The sequence below is a fragment of the Balaenoptera musculus genome, chromosome 2, assembly GCF_009873245.2.
Source record: "Balaenoptera musculus isolate JJ_BM4_2016_0621 chromosome 2, mBalMus1.pri.v3, whole genome shotgun sequence".
Classification (NCBI taxonomy): Eukaryota; Metazoa; Chordata; class Mammalia; order Artiodactyla; family Balaenopteridae; genus Balaenoptera; species Balaenoptera musculus.
Window position 1 is genome coordinate 25,320,442 of NC_045786.1, and position 22,992 is coordinate 25,343,433.

The following is a 22,992-nucleotide window of genomic DNA, read 5'->3' on the forward strand; positions in this document are numbered from 1 at the left end:
CTCTAGGCGCGCAGTCTCAGTAGTTGTAGCACGTGGGCTCAGTCGTTGTGGCTCGCGGGCTCTAGAGCGCAGGCTCAGTAGTTGTGGCGCACGGGCTTAGTTGCTCCATGGCATGTGGGATCTTCCCGGACCAGGGCTCGAATCCGTGTCCCCTGCGTTGGCAGGCGGATTCTTAACCACTGCACCACCAGGGAAGTCCATGTGGACCATTTTTCAAAGTCTTTATTGAGTTTGTTACAATATTGCTTCTGTTTTATATTTTGGTTTTTTGGCCCCAAGGAATGTGGGATCTTAGCTCCCCAACCAGGGATTGAACCCGCACCCACTGCATTGGAAGGCAAAGTCTTAACCACTGGACAGCCAGGGAAGTCCCCGGGGCTTCGATTTTTGATATACATGATCTACAGCTCTTCCCCAGGCCCCCTGTGAACACGTGAGGCTCGGTCACTCTTTGCTGAAGTTCCGCACGGAAGGCCCTGCTACTGGTGATTCCTTTAGACTCTGGGGAGACCCGCAAAGAGATGGTGGCCGCGAGCTCCCTGCAGGATGCAGACCCAGGATGACGTCGGCCTGACATCACGGGCAGGTTCCAGAAGGGTACCGTGTGCTTCCACAGAAAGCGGGCTCCAACGCCGACTTCCTTTTGGTCCAATTTCCGTCCTGAAGTCGTAGCCGGAGGAATGCAGAGACCAGAGACCGCACGCCCAAGATGCCATCATTTGCCACTCGCCTCCCGCCTGAAGCTGCTGGAGAGACAGGCCAGGGTGCCCGGGACAGAGTCCCTGGAGAACCCGGCCCAGCAGGGACCCCCAGCCTCCCGTGGCCCGGCTCAGCCAAGGAGCTCGGAGGGGGAGACGGGGCGCATGTGTGACAAGCGTCCCAGCAACTGGGAAGTATCAGTCTCTGGACCGGAGCTGCAGGGAATCTCACTTCACCCCCTTTGTTTCCAGATGGGTCAACCGAGGCCGAGCGCCATGCAGGGGTGGCCCTGAGACCCAGCCCGTCACCAACACGGTGGACCTGCCACCACTGGGTCTCCCAGCGCCCGGCCGGGGTGTCTCCCCGACAGCATACATCTGACTCCTGCTGAGGGCACAGCCCCACATCCTTAGTTGCTTCCTGCAGCTTCCGCGTCACTTCTGCCACCTGTGGGTACCTGCCCTGCCCCAGCCGCTCTCAGGACTGTCCCAACAATGATGAATAAACACTGAGAGAAGAGCCTGTCTGTAAACGCCGACTCGCTCCTCCTCCTCCTGGTCTCTGCCGATCATCACCTGGGGCCGTCACACTGCGGGCCGGGCGGCAGAGGTTATAAAAGACCCGGGCTCTTAGGTTACAGACCTCGGACCTCAACTCCTGCAGAACAGCTTGCCGGCCAGGGGCCTGGGGTGGGAGCACTCCTGACCTCCCTCCCCTCCCCTCCCCTCCTTTTCCCCCCTCTCCTCACTCCCTGTGCCCCTCCCCCTGCTCTTCCCGGGTTTCTCCTGTGACTTTGTGACTTCCTGTGTTCGTTTTATCCAGCTTTCATCTAAATGCAGCAATTGGGAAGGACAGGAAGACAGAGTCTGCCTGCCTCTTGTAGGGCCCCCAGGTGCTGATTCCGGCACCTCCCAGGAATCCGATGCAGATAAGGAGGAAACAGGAGGCCACCCGCGTAGGTGCCAGGAGCTGGGACAGAGGTGACCACCCAGGCCCTGCCCTGGGAAAGTCCTGTGAAGTTAAAGATTCACATTCCTTGCAGGGGAGGTAAAGGGATGACGCATGCTTGGACGCTTCACGGATGTACAATTCCTGAGCATGTGGTACTTTTAGCTCCACAAGGAGAAGAGCGCCTGCTTGCACGGGGCCCCCAGGTCTGAACTAACCAAGGTGCAGACCACACTCAGGCACACAGCATCAGGTGCTGTTGTTATTGTTGTTTGGACCCTGCTATTTCACCCAAAAGCACCAAAATCGTGACCATAGTAAAAATCAGAAGAGTGTCCGCCTTGCTTACATTTATGACTTGGTATTGTCTTTATTTTAAATTACATGTGGGACGATGACCCTAATCTTTTAGGGATCTCACGGTCTTACTTCGGCTCTGCAACTACTCACTGCAGAAGAAAATGGAGTTTTGGACAAATTAACCAGGCAAAGGATTTATGAAGCACTTGCTATCACCTGGCCAGACAGAAGTATGAGATCTAGACCCTCCCCCAAATGGAGGACAATTAAGTGTGAGGACAAGTAACTGCCTGCAAGAGCCCCATCTGCATAGAATAGATGGAAAACAGGGCAGAGAAGACTTGAACTTGAGCAGGGCCTTAAGGAACCACCAGAAGCCTGCACGTGCCCACGTGTATATCCACACGTGTGCAAATGTACTGTGAAGGATGGCAGCACCTGGGAGGGTGCGGCTGGGTCCTCAGAGGGGAGAGGATGCAGGAGGGAAGCACAGATGTGGGAGCACAGGGACCCTGGTGGCCACTACTGGACATTGAGGACACGGACCACAGCAGAGGACGCACTTTAAGATAATGGGAAGGCATTAGAAGGGCGCAGCCCAGGGATCAAAGGCCTGAGAAGACAAAGCAGAGGATTCAGAAGGGAAACCTGGAGACAGAGGCCCTGATGGAAACGGGCAGGCCCAGCCTGGTTGGCGGGTGCTTCCCTGGGGCAGTAGTCTCTGAAATGGAGCCCGTCCTGCCCAGCAAGCTGCCAGACCCCAAGGGAGGAAAGTGTGCCTGAGGACAGAGCCCGCCCGCAGGGCCCCAGAGTGGAGGGCGGTGCCGGCCCAGCACCGGAGCTCAGGGGAGGGATGAAAGGACCAGGGACCAGCCCAGCCCTGCCGAGTCTAGTCGGGATCTGCTCTTTGCACTTCTACTGGGAGTGAAAGGAAGGAGAGGTCCCGGATTTGGGTCCAAAAATGCTGACCTAACTGCGATGGAGTTCCCGCTGCAAGCAGCTCACCTGCAGGAACCCCTAAGGTGCTGCATCTCCTGCAACAGTGGGACTTGTCTTTGCCTCCGTGCCCAGCAGGGGACGGGGCAGTTCCTGGGCAGCTGTGACCTGACATCTGGCTGGCCTATCATCTCCACGACACCAGACCCATGTTATGAGTCCAGCCCCTGACAGCTGTGCCCTTGGGGCCACGGGAGAGAGGGGAACCCCGACTGTCCCCACGTGCAGTCCCATCCCTTCCACCTGCCTCTCTCAAGGATTCAGAAGAGTCAGGCATCTAAGTCTGTCTCTCGGCTCATTTCTAACGTGGAAGACGTCTGATGTTCATAACGGCAGACTTATCACACTGTACGGTCTCAGCCTGACACACATCATACCACATCCCAGGCTAGCCCGTCACTGGGGTCCGAGCCAGAAAGGCAGAGCCTCAGTCCAGCGCTGCTCAGCACACGAGTTGACCGTTGTGTACGGAGCCTCTCTGAGCCTCACTTCCTTCACCTTCACAGTGGAAATAATAGCCCCTGGGGTAGTTGTGAGGACAAATGCACACGTGCAAAGCACTCAGCACAGGACCTGGAAGGTGGTCCCTAAGTGTGTTTGGTTTCTTACTGTTATTTATTATTAGAACCTTCACCCCTATCCCCATCCCTACTGAAGGTAGGATGTGCAGGAATACTTAGGACTCCACCATCTGAAGACATTTTTTTCAGCTTCTCCACCCGAAAGGGACCTCGAGAATTTAGCCAAGACCACAGTCTCTGAACAGAGCACTCCTCAACCCCCTAGAAAATCACCATCTAGCCTGCCTTTAACATCCTCCAGACGGAGAAGTTTCCAGCTTTAATCACCCCGTTCACCACCTTCCTCCTGGGGCCCACCTAAGTTCTTCCCACCCCTTTGTTCTCACGAGTTTCCCTAATGGTCCACGTCAGGGCATTTCCTTCTTACTCAAGCCCATCTCAAAATTCCAGCAGCTCGGCTGAGGGTCGGACTCTGTTCGCCCCACTAGCGCCCAGCACCCTGGAGCCACCAAGCAGAGAGGCCAGGGCAGATGTGAGTGTGAACGCGGTGCCCGCATGCCATCCCCTCAGCCGGCGGGGAAGGGCACCATCAGCTACTGCCCGCCACCCCGCCCCACCATTCACCCATCTCAGGCTACACGGTCCCTGCTGGCCATGATCACAGCAGGTGGACCACGCCGGGGAGGTGTGACTGCGGCGAGGGAACTGCCAAGTCTGTCATTCACAGAGAACCTCGAGCGTGCCCAGCGCAGAGCAGGCGCTCCATCTAGAAAATGAATGAATGAATGAATGAACGAACGAATGAATGAATGAGCGAGCGAGTGAGTGGCGTGCAGTCACTGAACTCTGCCCTAATTACATTCAGTGCCATTGATAAGCCTCTCACAGGCAAGGCCCAGGACGAGTACCAGAGATCAGCTGGTCATCTGTTTGTTCCCCCAGATCCGCTGTCACGAAGGGCAAATCCACCCGGCTCCGGTCCCCGCAGGCTGACCTGCACACACACGACAGGCTCCCTGTCCCTCGGCCGCCCATGTCCTGGGGTCAGAGGGAGGGAGCAGCGTGGGGCCTCTGCGGGGCCACAAGCCGCCTGCATCCTCCAGGGAGGGGCAGCCCCCCTTGGGCCACTGGCTCCAGTGACTGCTCGACCCTCACCCCTCAGGCCTGGGGTGGGACTGCCTGGGCTTCTGCAATATCCCCTGTGGTTTTCCTCTACCCTAACCCAAACCTTTGTAACAGGCCCTTCATGAAATTCTTCTCAACTTGCCCTACATGAGCGGGCGTGTGCTTCCTGCCAGGCCCTGACCCAGCTGGTCCCCGAGTCTTACTTGTCAAGACACAGAAACACAGCCTGGGAAGGGAATCAGCGGTCAATTAACCTTCTAGACGTTAGCTACAAGGAAGTCCTTCTCCATCTGGCTTCTCTTCGTTTTGCGGGGAGAGAAGCAAAAGTCTTTTCATTTCCCATTTTTTAAATTACTTTTTTTGAATAGTTAGTAGATTCAGATGGTTCAAAATTTTTTTTAAGTATAAAAGAGTATATATATACTGAAGTCTGAATATATACTGTATATATATTCCATATATATACATATGCTGAAGTCTCCAGCACCGGGACAGTTCCAGGGGTGGGGTGCCATATCCCGGGTCACGGGCCCACCTTTCCACCTCCAGGCAGGTCCAGATGACGTCTCATCACCAGATTGAACAAGCCCGGCCTCGCCATCATTTCCACTTGCTGTGTTCACTTCTCAGCAGGAGGTTCCGACCAAGCCAAGTGGGGAGGTTCTGCCTTGGGCTGGAAGCAAGCCCTCCAGGGCCCCTGCCCTGGCTCACACCAAAGCTTCCAGAAAACACAGCAACACCTGTTTCTCACACCCTGGACCTTTAGGAATCAGCATTCACAGAATGGAGGGGAAGGATTCACCTCTCCAGGCAGCAGTGTTCTCTTCAGATTAGAAAAAAAAAAATCAAAGCTTAACGTGGTTGGCAGCGGGCAGACAGACGTCTGTCGCATGTGACCTAATGATGCCATCACACAGGGAAACCTTCACAGGTGAACACTCACTCAACAGCCCAGGTACTTAAGCCTCCTGCATAAGGCTCCCTCCAGCTCCGTGACAAGTAAACGGGCACTTTGCCTCCTAGGAGTTTGCCTCCAGAGGCCACAGAACACAGCAGATAAATGACCATTCACACTGCAGCTAAATGAGGTCAGCTGGGGACTCGGGGGAACGTCCAGGGACACGGCGTTGCCGTTATATATGGAATAATGGAGCCAATGAAGACGGTGAGTTTGGGACCACACGTCATCAGCTGAGGATCCGACTGAAGCCTCGGTCCCTGCTCGTGGCTTTCACCTTCCTTCTCAACATCCCCACAGCACAGGGAGTGCCAACCATGTATCTTCACAACCAGGACCTCACAGTGGCACCTTAGCAACCTCCGTTTAAGGGACAAAGGCCAATAAGGTAATACTGGCAACCGTAGCATTAACCTGACGATTCATCGGGATTATGAGAGACGTGAAGAGGCGGCCCGAAAGGTGGGGTGGAGGCAGCGGCGGGAAGCCGCGCAGCCAGTCCCAGGTACCCGGGTGCCTGGGAGGGAGTCTCGGCTTACTCTCTTTTCGCCCCGGTCAGTGGTACCCAGGTGGGGGTGGGGAAGCCTTGGGTCAGAGTGACAATGGGTAACCGAGCCCAAACCCCTTCCAACACAAACAGAAAAAGCAGGAGGAGCCAATCAGCTCTGTTCGGAAAGTAAAACGAGTCTCCTCCATCCTAGGCTCCGACCTGAGGGTGGCAAGTCCCGGCCCAGCTCTGCAGCGCCCTGGGCACAGCAGGGCCTCCATCGCCCTGCCCGGTAAATGGGGACCCGCGAGCATCTGGGATTTTCCGACAGGCCTCGCGCACCCAGCCCGCGGTGCAGGTGGGCCAGGTGGGGCGCTGGGTGCCAGCTGCCAGGCACAGGGAGGCAGGTCTTGCCTGGCCGGCCGGCCGGCCGTTTCCCCGCGCCTCTGCATGCTGCGCCGCGCGCCTCTCACCCGTCCCGGTCCCCACACGGCCGTCCCGGGTCACGCGCTCGTTTTGCGGATGAAGAAACTGAGGCTCCGGGTGGTTAAATGACTTCCCGAGAGTCAGAGGGTAGAAAAGGCCGAAGACAGGACCCGCACTCGGACCTGCTTCCACACCGCCGAGCTGCCCCCCCTAACCCCTCGCCCTCCACTCCCTCCCGGAGACTCAGACCGCAATCCGAGCGCGCCGCCGGGACCCCACGCTGCAAACCTCTCGCCACCGTAGAACAATCCACCCCCCCGCCCCAAATCTCCAGTCCGCCGGGAGAACCCGATTCCACCTGCATCTCAGAACTTGCTGCGGCGCAATCCGGGTGCGGTCCAACTACCGCGACCGCGCTCTGCGCGCCGCCTCCGCCGCCGGCTCTGCGCGCCGGCTCTGCGCACCGGCTCCGGCACGTGGGGTCGGCCGCCGAGTGCCCGGAGGGGGCGACGTGGGGTCGGAGGGGCGATGCGGCAGGAGAGGGGCAGTGCGGGTCCTGGCCCCGCGCCCTCCCGGCCGCCCCCAGCACCTGGCGGCGCAGGTCTCCCGCCCCGGCCCGGGAGCGCTAGGGGGGGCACTCCGCCTACCTTTCCGGAAGGGCATCCTGGAGGGGAGCTCCCGGCAGGGCCGGCCCGGGACACCGAGGCCGGGCGACGTCCGAGTGCCAGCCCCGCGGCTCGGGGGTGCCTACGGGCGCCGGGTGCTGGGCGAGGGAGGGGGAAAGGGACATATTTGGGCAAAGGCCGGGGCGTCACCGGCGGAGGGAGGAACCGCGGCGAAGCGGGAAGCGCGGCCCCGGGGCGGGCCTCGCGGAAACCGCTTAACCCCTGAGCTCCCGGCCGGGCAGCGCGCCGGCGGCCTCCCCAGCCCGAGCCGGGGTCTGGGTCGCGAGCCCCCCACGCCGTGCAACGGAGCTGGGCCTGCCTCTCCTGACGCCCCTGGGCGGAAAGGAAACTCCTGATCGGGAAGAAAAGCAACTCACTCATCCACGCCTTTGGGCGGCTGGAGGACATCATCCCTGGAAGTATTTGGGGAACTTTATTCCATTTTAATCTTTTTGTCCTCAGACCCAGGAGTCCGCTCAAAGGCTGGTTGACTTGACTTGAAATTAAGTGAGGGCTGGAGGGAGCAATCCCACACACAACTCAATAAATATGTTAAAAAATAATGATGGTAGTGGGACTTAAGGAACTATAACCCAGAGAAATGGGGGAGGGGGCTCACCCCTCACATTACTATTTATTTTGCCTTTGGGAAGATCCGCACCTGAGAAAATGCTTTATTATTTGGCGGACTCAAAAGTCTCAAAGGCAGGTCATCCTTCCAGTCAGGTAAGAGTTAATTCCTGTGACAAGTGCTGTTTCACATTGCAGTTTGAAGACCGGTGTTGCCACAATCTCCTGATCTAATATTTAAAGCACCCATGCAGATAGCAATTGGCCCACTTTCTGTATAGTGAAAAAAACCATCCAGGTGAGCTGGAAAAGTCAGAGCCAATGGTTTGGTGGGTTTTTTTTTTTTGAATCTTTTCTTAATCAGAATCAGTTGTTCAGCCTGTTGTCTTTTATGATTAATAGTCCGAACTCTCCCCACCCCCTTTTGAAGGGAGAAGGAAGTAGCCATTGGGTCAGATACTGTATTGTCAGCTGGCTTGGGAACATGGTAGAGCCTCCTGGAAAGACACTGTTGCATGGACCCAGCTGGAGATCCAGATGGTGAGCCCTGATGAGTGTAGGCATCAGTCTGCCTGAGAGGAGCAGGAAGTGAGGGATGCTGGGGGAGTCCCAGATTCAGTGCTGGGAGCAATGGCCAGCTCCCTCTGCCCTTTTCCCTGCCACGACCATAATGCCTGGTGGACGTGCACTTTACTCAGTGGGCTTAGCTGCCACGGAAGGCAGATTGTATCTAAGGCCAGATGAAGTGTCAAGACCGCACATCTCGGACTCAGACTGCTGTGAGTCATTCTGAAGCCAGAGGACATGCACTTTGAGAGGACGGGCTTTGCGCCCTTCTGGTTGGCACCTTTACTGCCCTATGGACTTACATGGCTGATTGTGCTACGATAAGAAATTTATGTTTGGTCTTTTTCACCGGTTCTTGACACAGAGCTCCTAAAACCTTTGGAATCTCTGGAGTGATCTTCTGTATGCTAAGGAGAGGACCGGTGGCTGGGGGCCCCTAGATAGCTTCAGGAGAGGGGCTGGTGGCCAGAAGACCAAGCACGATTAGAGGACTGGAAATTGAGTTCAATCACCAGTGGCCAATGATTTAATCAATCATACCTACAAAATGAAACCTCAGTAAAAACCCCACCATGACGGGGCTCGGAGAGCTTCTGGTTGGTGGGCACATGGAGGCGCTGGGAGGGTGGAGCACCCAGGGTGGGCACGGAGGCTCCGCATGCCTCTGCCCTCTCACCTTCCCTCCATGCATCTCCTCCACGTGGCTGCTCCTGACTTGCATCCTCTATAACGAACTGATAATAGCAAGTGAAGTACTTTTCTGAGTTCTGTGAGTCATTCTAGCAAATTATCGAACCTGAAAGGACGGGGCTGGAGGATCCCCAGACTTCGTAGCCAAATTGGACAGAAGATGGGTACCCTGGGCATCTGTAGTGGGGCAGTCTTGCGGGACTGAGGCCGTAACCTGTGGGATGTGGGCTAAACCCTGGTAGTTTCAGGACGGAGTTGAGTTGCAGGACATCCAGTTAGTGTCCAGAGGGCTGGACAACTGGCTGTTGGTGTGGAAAACCCACACACTGGGTGTCAGAAGGGTTCAGGTTCATGCAGCCTGACCTCGGCTTTGAGTCTAACGCCAGCAGGAAAAAGAACGCAGGACTCCTTACAGTCTGGTTACCCTCCTGTGTTCAGAGAGCAGCCCTCTCAGATTTTTGTAGTGCTTGTTTAACAATCCTGAGAACATTTGTTCTTTCACCACCAGTCAGAGGCCAGCAAGGATTGATGTCAACATCTCATAACTCAGAGGGTTTCTGCTTGTCCCTTGCAGAAGGGAAGAAACAGCCCAGGCAAGTTCACGCAAGAGATAAGAGTGGCGTGGACGGCTGGATTTGCTGAAGCACTATCTCACCGCCGCCAGCACTGGGGGGAATTGGGCTGGGGTGGTGGGTCATGGCCCTCTGGTTTTCAGACGTGGAGGAAAGATTGGAAGCAATTTGAAATTGAGAATAAATTCCCAGGCCCTGTCAACAATGTAGCATGAGTCATAAACTAAGTCATTTCATCAGTGTTCACCAAATTTCAATTGTGTCTGCTGACATTTCTGTTCTTAATCTAATGCACTATTGATACAACACTGCTCCTCTCCTAAGGACCTCTTAGTACCTCAAAGTGGTGTTTTTAAAATCTAGCCTAATTGCTACAACCATGAGGAAACTCCAAGGCCTCCTCCAGGCCCCAGTTTATCATCAGTTTAGGATGGTCACCGCCAGCAGCATAATCTGAGGTCACCTGAGGTCCTGAGGCACCCCAACTTGCAGGCAGGAGAGGAGGTTAGAGGGCTGCCCGCATGGATCGCTGGGCCTCAGCCCCCGTTTCTGATTCAGTCTGGGGCGGGGCCTAAGAACTGGCCCATCTAGCAGGGTGCCCAGGTCATAAGGATGTAGCTGGTTCTCCTGCTTCCAGACCGTCCTTGAAAAGTGAAACTCAGCAGTGAGGTGAAGGCCCCGGAGGAGCTAGATCAGAATCTTGGGCTCTGTTTACCCAGGGCATGAGCTGCCTTCCTCCTGGCTTTGGTGACCTGTTCCCAGGCTCTTGGCAGGAAGTGCCCAGGCCACAGCCTCTGGTTTTCTCACTGCAGGAAGAAAAGGGTCCCCTACCCAGATTTCTTTTCCAATTCATAGGCAGAAGACTTTCATGCCCTCTCAGAGGGACGGTAGCACTCAAATAGGAAGAGATCTAACACTCGGTACCCCTGGCAACTCACTGTCCCTACCACAGCCTTTCCCTTCCCAGGTATTTGGGCATCTGCATTTTCAAGCCTTGTCTCTCTAATTATAGAATGTAAGGCTTTGTCTCCGGTGAAGAGTTCCCAGGCCAAAGAAGGGGGCTGGGAACTTTTGATGGGGGTCAGGAACAATGGTAAAAAGAAGTGTGTGTGTGTGAAAGAGGAAGGAAGAGGAAGGTGCCGGGGGCAGGGCCCACCCCCGCCTCCACCAAACTGCCAGCGAGGGGAGACCAGGGGCTGTCCCCACTGCACTGGCTCCCATGGCCCGGCCGCCCCCTCACTCTTTGCCCTTCGGCATGGTTTAAGCTTCCAGCTCCTCGGTGTTTGCCAAAAGGCAGACCTACAGCCAGCACGGGGAAGGGTGGACGCAAAGAGCAGGGGTGGAGAGTGAGAATCGCCACAGTGTGCCTCCTACTCTGGCTGTGTGATACACCCTCTTGGAGCCTCTGTTGTCGGTCTATAAATGGGGATACTGCCTTCTTTGTGCATCGCTGTAAGGATTCAAACTCATGTTTGCCTGGAGCACAAGGACCCAACAAAAGGTAGTTACTGTTAATGATATTAATATTAATAGAGCTGGAAGCGGAGAGAGGCTACTTTCAGGGTCCCCAGGGTAGTGAATGGGAAGGGTCCCAGCAGAGGAGGTAAGTGATAGGAACTCCTGGGGAGGCACAGGGTGGGAGTGTGTGGCTGGCCCAGGAAACGTAGGGGCTGGTTCAGGGGGGTCAAGTGCAGCAAGAGAAGTCCAGCTGCGGGGGGATGAGCTCCCAGTGACTCTGCGTTTTACCAAAATGTGAGTCTGTGTGTGTGCGTGTGTGTGTGTGCGTGTGTGTGACTATGAAAAGATTAATGATCCACAGTATCAGAGAAAACTATGACCATTAAGAGTAGTTCTATGGAAATAGCCAAGATATGGAAACAATGGTCCATCACCATGGATGGATGGTCCATCACCAGGTGAATGGATAAAGAAGAATGAAATAATGCCATTTGCAGCTACATGGATGGACCTAGAGATTATTATACTAAATGAAGTAAGTCAGAAAGAGAAAGACAAATACCATATGATATCACTTATATGTGGAATCTAAAATATGATACAAATCAACATATCTATAAAACGGAAACAAAATCACAGATATAGAGAACAGACTTGTGGTTGACAATGGGGAGGAGGTTAGGGGAGGGAAGGATTGGGAGTTTGGGATTAGCAGATGCAAACCATTATATATAGGATACATAAACAACAAGGTCCTACTGTATAGCACAGAGAACTATATTCAATATCCTGTGACAAACCATAATGGAAAAGAATATGAAAAAGAATATATATATATATATATAAAGAATATATATATGAGTCAGTTAGCTGAACAGCAGAAATTAACACAACACTGTAAATCAACTGTGCGTCAATAAAATTTTTAAAAAAACAGTTCTATGGACACGTCTAACTCACAGATCTTGGTTTCTAAATACCGTTCTCTGATTAAAGGGCCCAGGAGATCTTGGCGGGTTGGAGCAGGAAAGATGAGCCTGGAACACGTTAGGGTGCCAAGAGATAAGTAACTTTTATGCTGAGGTGCCAACAAGTGACGGGGACACGTCTGAAAGACCCGGGGGCCAACCTGAAAGGGCTCTTCTGGGACAGTTTGAGCAACAAGATAAATCATGATGGCAATGGGTTCTGACCCATAGAATAAAGACTCTGTGAGTCCACGCTGACATAAAGAAATAGGTACATGAGTAAATAAGTAGGAGCAGAGGGAACGCTCTTCCTCATAAATTCTAGGATTTATGGAAATTAATGATTTCTAAAATTTATAGAAATTATTAGAATTCTAGCTAATAAGCCGCATAGCATAGGGATATCAGCTTGATGCTTTGTGACCACCTAGAGGGGTGGGATAGGGAGGGTGGGAGGGAGATGCAAGAGGGAGGAGATATGAGGATATATGTATACATATAGCTGATTCACTTTGTTATAAAGCAGAAACTAACACACCACTGTAAAACAATTTTACTCCAATAAAGATGTTAAAAAAAAATCCTGCCATTCATATAAATGCATCAACTCAAATTTTTTCCAAGTATCAAAAACAGCATTTCTCCATAACTACCTCATATTGTAATTAAAGTTCTTATTTCAGTTAAAGTGTTTTCCCTCTAATACTATTCTTCGTGGAGAAGCTGTAGAACACAATTACTGATATTTAGACTTTTTGCTTTTTTATCTAATTGGTTTACTATTCTTCAGCTTCAATCCCAAATAAAAAGATAAAGATTTAAAACTCTAAAAAGAAAAAGAATTCTAGCTAATAAATGTAGAAGGAATCGTAGACTAGGACAGTCACTGTTTGGCAAATCCCAGAGTAGTGATTGTTTCACAGAGGAATCATCAGTGGTTGCTGAAATTAGTGAGCAAAAATACGATGAGAAACAGGATACTGACAGTCTCACAGTATCTCCCACAAGGTAGTTGTTAATGACAAAGGGGAAGAAGGCAACTTTACTGGGGAGAAACCCGGCAGCTGCCTTAACCAAGCGATCAAAGTGAACGCCTCCAGTGATAGACCAAATCGACACTGTGTGCCTCCTGACACAAGGCACTGAGAAGGACACAGGATGACACCTTCAGTGTTCTTGCCAAAAATGCATAATTTGAATTTAATCCTGAGGAAACATCAGGCACCTAAAATAAGGGGCATTCTACAAAATAACTAGCCAGTACTTCTTCGAAAACGTTAAAATCACAAAGGACAAAGACTGAGGAGGACTGAAGGGTTCCTGCACTGTGTCCTGGACCACAAAGGGGACACCAGTAGGACAGTCGGGGTAATTTAAATAGGATTGTGCCAGTGTTAATTTCCAGATTTCGATAATTGTGCTGTGTTTATATAACAATTGGGAAATTGGAGTGAAGGGTATTTGAGAACTCTTGGTACTGTTTACAACATTTTTGTAAGTCTGAAATTAATTCAAAATGAAAAGTTTTTAAAAATTAAAAAGTAATTATAGATGCTGGAGAGCTCACTAAATGAGAAGACTCCCAAACTGATTTGGCCGTGTAATCAGCTGCTAATTACCTTAATGACAGGAACGGCCCAACTGCCAGCTGGCGGAAGCATCACCACACAGCGAGGGGCTTCGACACTGCCCATCTACTAGCTTGCTGTTCTGTAGGTCAGAGGTCACGCAGCGAGACTGGGTTCTCTGCTCAGGGTCTCACGAGGCTGAACCAAGGTGTCAGCCGGGCTGAGTTCTCACCGGGAGGCTCTGGAGAAAAACCCGCTTCCGAGCCCTTTCTCGTAGGCAGAATTCAGTTCCCGTGGCCGTCCGCAGGTCCCCATTTCCCTCTGGCTGTCCGCAGGGGCCACCTGCGTTCCCGCCTCCATCTTCAAGGCGGGACGAGTCCTTCTCACGCTCAGAGCTCTGACCTCTTCTTCTGGGACCAGCTGGAGAAAACTCTCTGCCTTAAAGGACTCAGGCCCACCCGGATAATCCCCCTCTCTTAAGGTCAGCTGACTTGGGCTCTTAATTACATCTGCAATTCCCTCCTCTGTGGTACCTAGACTCCTGTTTGCCAGAATCACTGCGGAGGCGTGTGTACACCGCGGCCAGGAATCTCGGGGGCCATGGGAGAAGCCTGCCAACCACGGGGAGTAATCTCTTAAACCGAATGCATGCATGTGAATTGGCAGCAGGTTATGGACGGGGAGAGTGGGCTACCCGCAGTGAGGATGCGGACGCCCCAGGGCCCCCCCAGCCAGTCTGACCCTGCCCAGCCATGGGCTGAGCCTCAGAGAGGCCTCCTTTCTCTCCAGGCAATCATCCTGCTTAAACTCCCTGACCATGCGGGAATGTGGTCAGTTTTCCTCTCTCCTCCTTTCAGCTGGAGTTTCAGAAATCAGGATTTAGTCTCTAGGGGACCGATCCTTTTCAAATCCTTGATTAATGCCCCCAAGGGACGAGAGCGCCATTGTGTTTCTTGTTCAACTGTCCCTGCAACTTCATAAGCACGGAGCAGTTACAGCTGAGCCTGTTGGGAACATGTGCCCCGCGGCCAACCAGCTCCGTAGGGGACAGTCTCCCCTTTCTTCAGAAAGAAAGAATAGCTGAAGTGAGGCTCCAAAGTCAGTGGTTGGCCTTGGCCGGCGGTTCACAGAGTCTAACTCCAGCCTTTGAAGCCCACTGGGCCCAGGGATGGGTTTGCGCTGAGGACAGAGCCACTGAAAACATCAGGGCCCTAAATGACCGAGCGTAACCAGTCTGCTCCTAGGAAGCCACTCCTGTGTCAGTATAACCAGGCTTTTTTTTAATGTTACAAAGGGCTTTCGTGTGTTGTTTTCACTGCACTCTGACAAGTTTTTGATTCATGCAGAGGCCAACATTCACCCCGTTTCTCGGATGACAAAGCTGGCCCCGTGGGTTGGGGGGGGGGGCGGGGGGGAGGGGTTTGCCCCGGTGGCTGGGCCAGACAAGGACAGAGCAAAGGCCCGAATCTAGGCCTCTCGACCAAGGCCACTGTTCTCACTCCCCACCCTCTCTCCAGGGAGCTGTGCTCTCTCCTGGCCCTCATTGTCCTGCGGGCAGGATGTCACAGTCCTGAGGATAAGCTTAGCTGGGAATCGGGGGCCATTTGATCTCAATGTATTTTGTCTTAATAACCTATTTATGGCTGAGGAGCCAGGCTGCCTCTTTCCCAGAAATCAGGCTAAATCTCCTGGGCCAAGTGGCGGCTTTCCACCCCATTATGGTCCAAGAATGTGATGCTGCCTCTGAAGGGGAAAATGAAGAGTCATTGTGATTTCAATGAGTCACATAATCACTTCTGGAGAAAAAGGGTAAATTTGCTTTATGAGGTTTCACTTCACCTGTAATAAGGACACTCACTCAAGAGGCAAACGAAACAGTGGATGGGTCAGGCCGTGGAGGCAGGTGGCAGATGCGTGACCAAGTCCAGCGCTGGCTCTGCTTCTGCTGCCAAGGCCACTTCTCCCTTCCTCTGCCTCTGTTTCCCCATCTCGGCAACAAAGAATACCAGTTGTCGGCTGAATGTAAGGAGCAAACGACTGCTTAAAAGAAAAGATATATCAAAGTTCTAATGTAAGACAAACATCTTTTACTGTAATTGAGAGTGGCTTTTACATATATAAAAAACTGCTTGAATTATGTCTATTTTTATTTAATATCCACTTTATTCAAATTCAAAATTTTAGGTTTCCCTTAAGCTTTTAGGTTTAACTTAAAACTGCATCATTCTACTTAGAACTTTATTTTATAAAATACAGTAAAATTTAGCTCTCACTGTTAAGGGAAACTTGGATGACTGGTCCCATGTAGAAATTTAGTTATTTAAACTGCCTTAACAATTTAAACCTGCATTTATGAAATTAACTTTAGAATACTTCAGTTTGCTCACAAGTCTTCCCAAGTTTGTTTATTTATTTATTTATTTATTTTTGTCTGTGTCGGGTCTTCGTTGCTGCGCGTGGGCTTTCTCCAGTTGCGGTGAGCAGGGGCTACTCTTCGTTGCAGTGTGCGGGCTTCTCATTGAGGTGGCTTCTTTTGTTGTGGAGCACAGGCTCTAGGGCACACAGGCTTCAGTAGTTGTGGCGCATGGGCTTAGTTGCTCCACAGCATGTGGGATCTTCCCGGACCAGGGCTCGAACCCGTGTCCCCTGAATTGGCAGGCAGATTCTTAACCACTGTGCCACCAGGGAAGTCCCACTTCCCAAGTTCTTGACCAGCTGAATATGGTGAATCTTGAGTTCACTTAAATGTTCCCATACTGCTTACGATCTTAATAAAATTGCACTGCACCTTTTAACTTAACACAAGTCTACATCAATTACTCAATTCGAATCACAAGCTTCCTACATTGGTTACCCAAATTTGACACTTTCTCTTAAAATTAAAAGTTCTTAAAATACCAAATACAGATCACCTAAACTTAACCCCAAATTTTCAAAAGTATGAGTTTAATTTGCTTCACATTCCTCTGCTTACATAGAAACTTTTCCAGGGTTATAAGAAACTTAATAAAGAAACAATTGTCATTACCAGCAAGTCAAGGGTTCTGTCCCAGGGCACTGAAGTTACCTATAGATAACACGTAATAATGGTTTCCAGACTGGAGTTGGGGGTTATTTATTTTTGCAATAAAATGTTTAAAACTAAAAAGAAAGCTAAATTATAGATCTGCTGCTGGGAAGTTGCTAAACGGGATTTGAGAAGAGCTTTGAAGCTGTTCCCAGGCCTTTGCTGCTTGCTTCAAAAGGGCTTCAAGAATTAGCCAGGGAATTAATTTCTAAACGGTGTCATGTGCCAGAAGCATCCAGGGCTGTGTCTGGGGTCTCTGCCAGCCGCTCTGCAGAGCTTCCTCAGGCACCGGGCTGCAGAGGGAAGGAGAGAAGGATGAGACTGCATAAGGTTAAAGAAAAAGCAAGGCACCGAAATCAGTCCCACAGGGCAAGGGCATCAGACTCTTGGGTCTGAAGGACAGATACCTAACTCAAAGGAGCATAGGCAAAAGGGCAGTTTTCTGGAAGAATGCTGAGGTTGCTTGGGACAAAAGGCAGAACATCCAAACCACAGGACAGGATGACAACCTGCTACAGGGACAATGGGCACAAGGACGCCTGGACACAGCCGGGACCCGCCCCTCTCTCATCTCTTCTTCCTGCTGATGGTCGCCTTATTTCACGGTGAACCAGCCCCCCCACCCCTGTGTGCAGGGACACAGCTGATGGCGACAGCAGGGGTTTTTGGTGTCCCCACTCCCCCTCCATCTTGGAGGTCCTGAAGGTGCAGGCGGCTACGACAGGAAGCACGCTTTCCGAGCTGGGGAAGAGCGGTTCCCAGAGTCAGGAGCTGTCACTCCAGGAGCGGGCTGGGTGGTCCTGCAGGGTCAAGCCTGGCTCAGAAGAGCAGCTTGTGCCCTTGGGCTTCACCAACCATAGACAGATTTATGGGAAGGGCCAGGCATCAGGAGACCTAGGTTCTGGTGCCAACTGCTGCCACCAGCTAATCTGCTGACCTTGGATGAGCCTCTTCCCTTCTCTGGGCCTCAGTTACTCTAAAGTGACTGAAAGACCTTGAAGGGGGCTTCCCAGCCCTGGCACTACAGGTCTCTGAATTAGGGACGGAAAGGCAGATTGGGGGCAAAGGAGAGGTAACAAGGGCACCGGGTGGACTGATGGAGGTGCAGGCACTGATTACACAGCCAACACCCTGGAGGAAATTGGGCTTTGGAGCGAAGGATGTGGGCCAGGGGAAACTGCCCGGCCAGACGCAAAACATGGAAGAGGGAAGAGGCTTGTGGCCCAAGTGGCACTGGAGCACCCGATCACTCCGCAGGGAGAGCCCTGACCATTTATGCTGGTCAGACCCACCGAAGTGCCTCCGTCCGGGTCCCCTCCCCTTGTTTCATTCCTTCCTGAATTCAACTTCTGACACCTATGGTCCTATTCAAAGCAGAATGACTTTGTAATCCTGTTAACTGATGTTTCCCCTCAACACATGAGCTCTGAGCCTGCCTGGTACATAGTAGGTTCTCAACGAACATTTATTGGGTAGATGAAGGATGGCTATTTGGAAGACTGTACTCCTAAAAGCTTAGGGCCATGATATTCATCTCTGTATCTTTAGCTCCAAGAGTCTGGTTCACTGTAGATGCACAATAATTGTTACAAGAATGAGTCAGCCAGTCACAAAACTACCTTTGCTGAATATGGATTCATATTTCTATGCGGCTTGGACTCTAAATGCATCTTGTTCCTTTTGTGTCGTTGGTCTTACACAATGCGTGGCGTGCAGAAAACTTTCAGTAAACATTTGTTAAAATGTGGTGAAATAAACAGCACCTCCTAAGCTCCGTATTAAATTTAAAAAATAATCCTGGGAGCCACTCATTTTCAGATACCTAATTCTGTATCAGGCAGGGATGTGTCTGCCCATAAGTTACAAAAACCTGGGTCTGCTGGGACTTAAACAAGAAAGGGCTCCTTTTTCGGGTGTAAGAAGTCCAGAGGTGAGAAGTCCAGGGCTGGTGATGAATCTACAGGTTCTGTTCTGCCGACCACGGCAAGTAGGCTTGTTGCCCATGGTCCAGCCACTGTTGCACCTCCAGGCACTGGGGCCACATGGTTCAAACTTGAACTGGGACAAAGGGTAACCACCAGCTCATCTTTCCCTTTTACCAAGAAAGCAAAAGCGTTCCCTGAAAGGGCTGAGACAGTTCTACTTTCATCTCATGAGACAGACTTACAGCTTGGCTTCTGAGAAGCAGATAATGTGTTTCCTGCAATAGGACAGGTGGGAAAAGGAGGGCTAGAGGATGACATGTGACCACAGTGCTCCTATATGGAGAGGAGGGCATTTGGAGGCCTTTCAGTCCTGTTCAACATCAGTTGGGAGAAGCATTCTCCGTGGGATATTCAAGGTTCTTCCTATCCTAGTCCTGGAAACTTACTCAAAACAAATGTTTTAGACAAGCACCAATCTTGGACCAAGGATTTTTTTTTAAAATATATTTGTTTGTTTATTTATTTTATTTATTTTTTTCTGCATTGGGTCTTCGTTGCTGTGCGCAGGCTTTCTCTAGTTGTGGTGAGAGGGGGCTACTCTTTGTTGCAGTAAGCGGGCTTCTCATTGCAGTGGCTTCTCTTGCTGCGGAGCACGGGCTCTAGGCATGCGGGCTTCAGTAGTTGTGGCTCACGGGTTCTAGAGCACAGGCTCGGTAGTTGTGGCGCTCGGGCTTAGTTGCTCCGTGGCATGTGGAATCATCCCGGACCAGGGCTTGAACCTGTGTCCCCAGCATTGGCAGGTGGATTCTTAACCACTGAGCAACCAGGGAAGTCCTGGACCAAGGATTTTTTAAACATCTTACTAAAATGAACTGTTTCGGATTCCCAAGATTAGCTTGGAGTTCACAGTCGACATGCTGTCTCATAGGTAAATTCGGTGTGACGACTTTACCGTCTGACCGAGGATGCCTAGCGGCCCATCTCTGGCTGGTGGACTGAGAACTAAACACAGATGAGGCCGTGGAACCAAGGCTTTCATCCACCTCTGGCTGGGTAGGAAGAGTCTACCTGCCTTTCAAGGAAGACTGATGAGCCAGGTAAACACTGAAGTTTTGGTGTGGATAAGAGCCTTCAATGGCTTCGGCAAAGGGGTCATGCTTTGGGATTTTTTAATGTGGCTCTAAGAGCTGGAAAAAGGAAAAATAATCTCTTTTTTCTATGCCTTGGATGTGATTTTCAGGCCAATTATACCTTCATCTGTTTGTTAACATTACGGTTTACATATTTTAGAACCATATTTGTTCCCACATTTTCAACATGATTTGGGGACAGCTGATAGATATATGTTTTTATTTATATTAGTGCCTAACAGAATGGTAAGCATTTCATAAATACTTCTTCAGTGTCTAACTGGTATGAAAATATATGATTTCCCTGAATACATTTTTCAACCTGCCCCAATAAACAAATAAATTACGTAATTTGGCTTAAATGATTCTTCTTTGTAGATAAGCAGAGAGATGGCATCTTTTAACACTGGAAAAAGCAAGTTATATCACTCTTCCCCGCCTCACCCAATACTTTCAAGTTGACTTGTTTCAGAAAGAAGTTGAACATCTTACTCCGGCCTCTTCTTCCCTCTAAGCCCTGGGAAGATGAAATATTTCAACACGAGTAAGCTTGATAAGGGCCATCAACCAGCACAGTGGTGGCAGCACCCAGCTGGCAGTGGTATTTCAATCTTTGGATACAACTTCTGGGTCTGCCCCAAAGGGCTGTCATTAGTAGGAGGGGACTAGCTCTCCCGAATAAGGGATGTATGGGTTAGCCTAAGAGGATATGCGAGGAGGAAGGTTTATTTTTGTCAGAAAATATGCATTTGTCTAATCGCCTGGAGGGAAAAGCATTGCCTTTATTCCCGCACAGTCATTGTTGCGAAACTAACACAACTGGTGAGAAGTGGCAAATGAGGAAATCATACACCAACCTCCATGAGTTGTATAAGCAACTGTCCGCGATGAAGTCTTATTAAAGTGAAATTGTTAGTTCTCGGCTTCTCGAGGAGAAGGATGGAGTCTTTGACTAGAAGCTCTCAGGTGGAGGCCGTCCTGCACCAGCCCTGCTGTTCGGAGGGCATTCCGCTCCAAGAGCAGGAACCCAAGAGAAGGCGAAGAGGGGCGAGGATGAACTCGGGGGAGGAGCCTAACGATGGCAGGTGCCCACCGCCCGGCGCATCTTCCCAACTGCGCATCCCGGTTCCCGCCCCCCTGCCGCCCCCAAGCTCTGGACTCAGCTGAGAAGTGTCTAAGCCCCTCCTACGTGTCCTCAACAAGCCCACTGAAATATGCTAAGGGCGGGGGCGGGGGCGGGGGCGGGGGCGGGGGCGGGGCAGTGACAACGAAACGAGCGTGAGGAACGCAATCTTCGCAGACAGAAAGCCCCCCTCGGCGGGAACACCGCGTAGAGACTGACAGAGACAGGCAAAGTGAGTCAGAGTCCTGCGTCAGCGTGAAGATGGGGACTCACTGGACCAGGGCCACATGAGGCGGCACAAGTGAGAAATTCTCCGCCTCCGTCCTCGGCCCAGCCTCCTTCGGACCAAAGGTTTTATTTTTAGTGAATGCCATGTCTTCCCTCTTACGTTATCTGATAACGTCCGGACTTATTAGACTGCTGCAAGAAAGCCTAACTCCTTTCATACCTTTGGGGGCTTAGAAACACCTCTAGGAAGGAGACGGAGGAGAACCATCTGCAAGAAGAGCAGCGCGGAGGAGACTCGACGACACCCGGGTGCGGGCGGGAAGGCGCCGCTCTCTGTGAACGAGGGCTGCCTGGGCAAGGTCGGGAGGCTGGGGCTCAGCTACCTAGTCGTGCTTGCAGAGCAGCAGACGTGAAGCACCATCACTTCCTTTGAGCTTCCAAGCTAACGCAACAGCCTGCATCTCATTAAAAACAAAAGTCAGTTTTGGAGTTCTTCAGGCGTCTCTGGTTCCTACAACATAGATCACTTTTTAAGAGAATATATTATCAAGACATTTAGAAAATCATTAAACAAGCACAGTAACTTTCGAAGATTCATTTAAGAAACGACTTTCTATACATGTCCTGGGGAAATAAGACAAGCCACCCTGACTGTGGAAGATTGCTGGTTGCCTACCTAATACCCATTCACCCTCTTTTTCTCAGAAAGAGAACTTGCAAGGTTTAGCAGGACACAAAGCTGTCTGAAAAAAGGCAACGTCCCCAGCCTCCTTTTCAGCTGGCTGTGCACTTGACCAAGTTCCATCCAATGCAAAGTGAGCAGAAATACTGGACTGTGTTATTAAAGTACAGTTGGCACATGCCTCCGTAAACTCTTCTTCCACCCCTCTTTCTCCTTCTTGTAGATGGAAAGCAGATGTGATGGCTGGAACTTAAGCAGCCTTCACGGACCATGAAGTGGAAGGTATGTGCTAAACATGGTAGGGCAATTAGATAGGCAGCACCTGGGTTCCTCCTACTGTCACCTGGCCACCTCAAACTGCTTCTCCTGGAACTTTTCTGTGAAAGACAAAAACACTCTTATTTAAGCTATTGTACTGGGTTGAATAGTGTCCTCCAAATTTATGCCCTTTCCAGAACCTCAGAATGTGAACTTATTTGGAAATAGGGTCTTTGCAGATGCAATTAGTCAAGATGAGGGCACACTGGAGTAGGGTAACCCTAAATCCAACATGACCGGTGTCCTTGTAAGAAAGATACCGAGACAGAACGCCACGTGATAGAGACTGGAGTGATGTGTCTAAAGGCCAGGAAATGCCAAGGATGGCCACAACTACCAGAAGATAGGAAGAAGCCAGGAAGGATCCTCCCTGGGGCCTTCAGAGAGAGCTCAGTCCTGTCGACACCTTGATTTTGGACTTGTAGCTTCCAGAACTGTGAGAGAATAAATTTCTGTTGTTTTCAGCCCCCCAGTTTGTGGTCATTTGCTATGGCAACCCCAGCAAACTGCTTCATCTCCTGTTATATGTTTTGTCTTTGTTACGCAAGGCCTAGCCTAACCCTCTGTACTAACCCTGCAGAACCACTGCTTTTTCCATTTGACGCTAACATCACTGTTCACTCAGGAATGGGAAATTTTGCTGGCAAATGGATGATGATTTCCACTGATTTATAGGAGATGAAAGTTTTATTACCAGCTCCACTCTAAACTCTGCCCAGACCCTTCCTCCCTGCACCTCCCACTAGATTCAGCAGTGCTCTCTGTGACCGCCTTTCCGCACAATTGATAAAAAATGCAATACAGTTGGTTCTTTGTATCCATGGGTTCCACATCCGCGGATTAAACCAGCTGCAGATCAAAAATATTTGAAAAAACTTTCCAGAAAGTTCCAAAAAGCAAAACTTGAATTTGCCCCATGCTGGCAACTATACAGCATTTACATTATTAGGTATTAAAGCAATCTGGAGATGATTTAAAGTATACGGGAACATGTGGGTAGG

At 51.0% G+C, this 22,992-nt stretch overlaps 1 protein-coding gene across 1 annotated transcript in view; it reads right to left on the reverse strand.

The window, feature by feature from the left end:
* Positions 1–7,671, reverse strand: part of PFKFB3 (6-phosphofructo-2-kinase/fructose-2,6-biphosphatase 3) — an 84,661-nt gene extending 76,990 nt beyond the window's left edge. The window contains exon 1 of the mRNA XM_036841494.1: positions 7,108–7,671. Coding sequence (XP_036697389.1) covers positions 7,108–7,123 — 16 coding nt within the window. The 5' untranslated portion in view covers positions 7,124–7,671. The remainder of the gene's footprint in view (positions 1–7,107) is intronic.
* Positions 7,672–22,992: the final 15,321 nt, after the last annotated feature.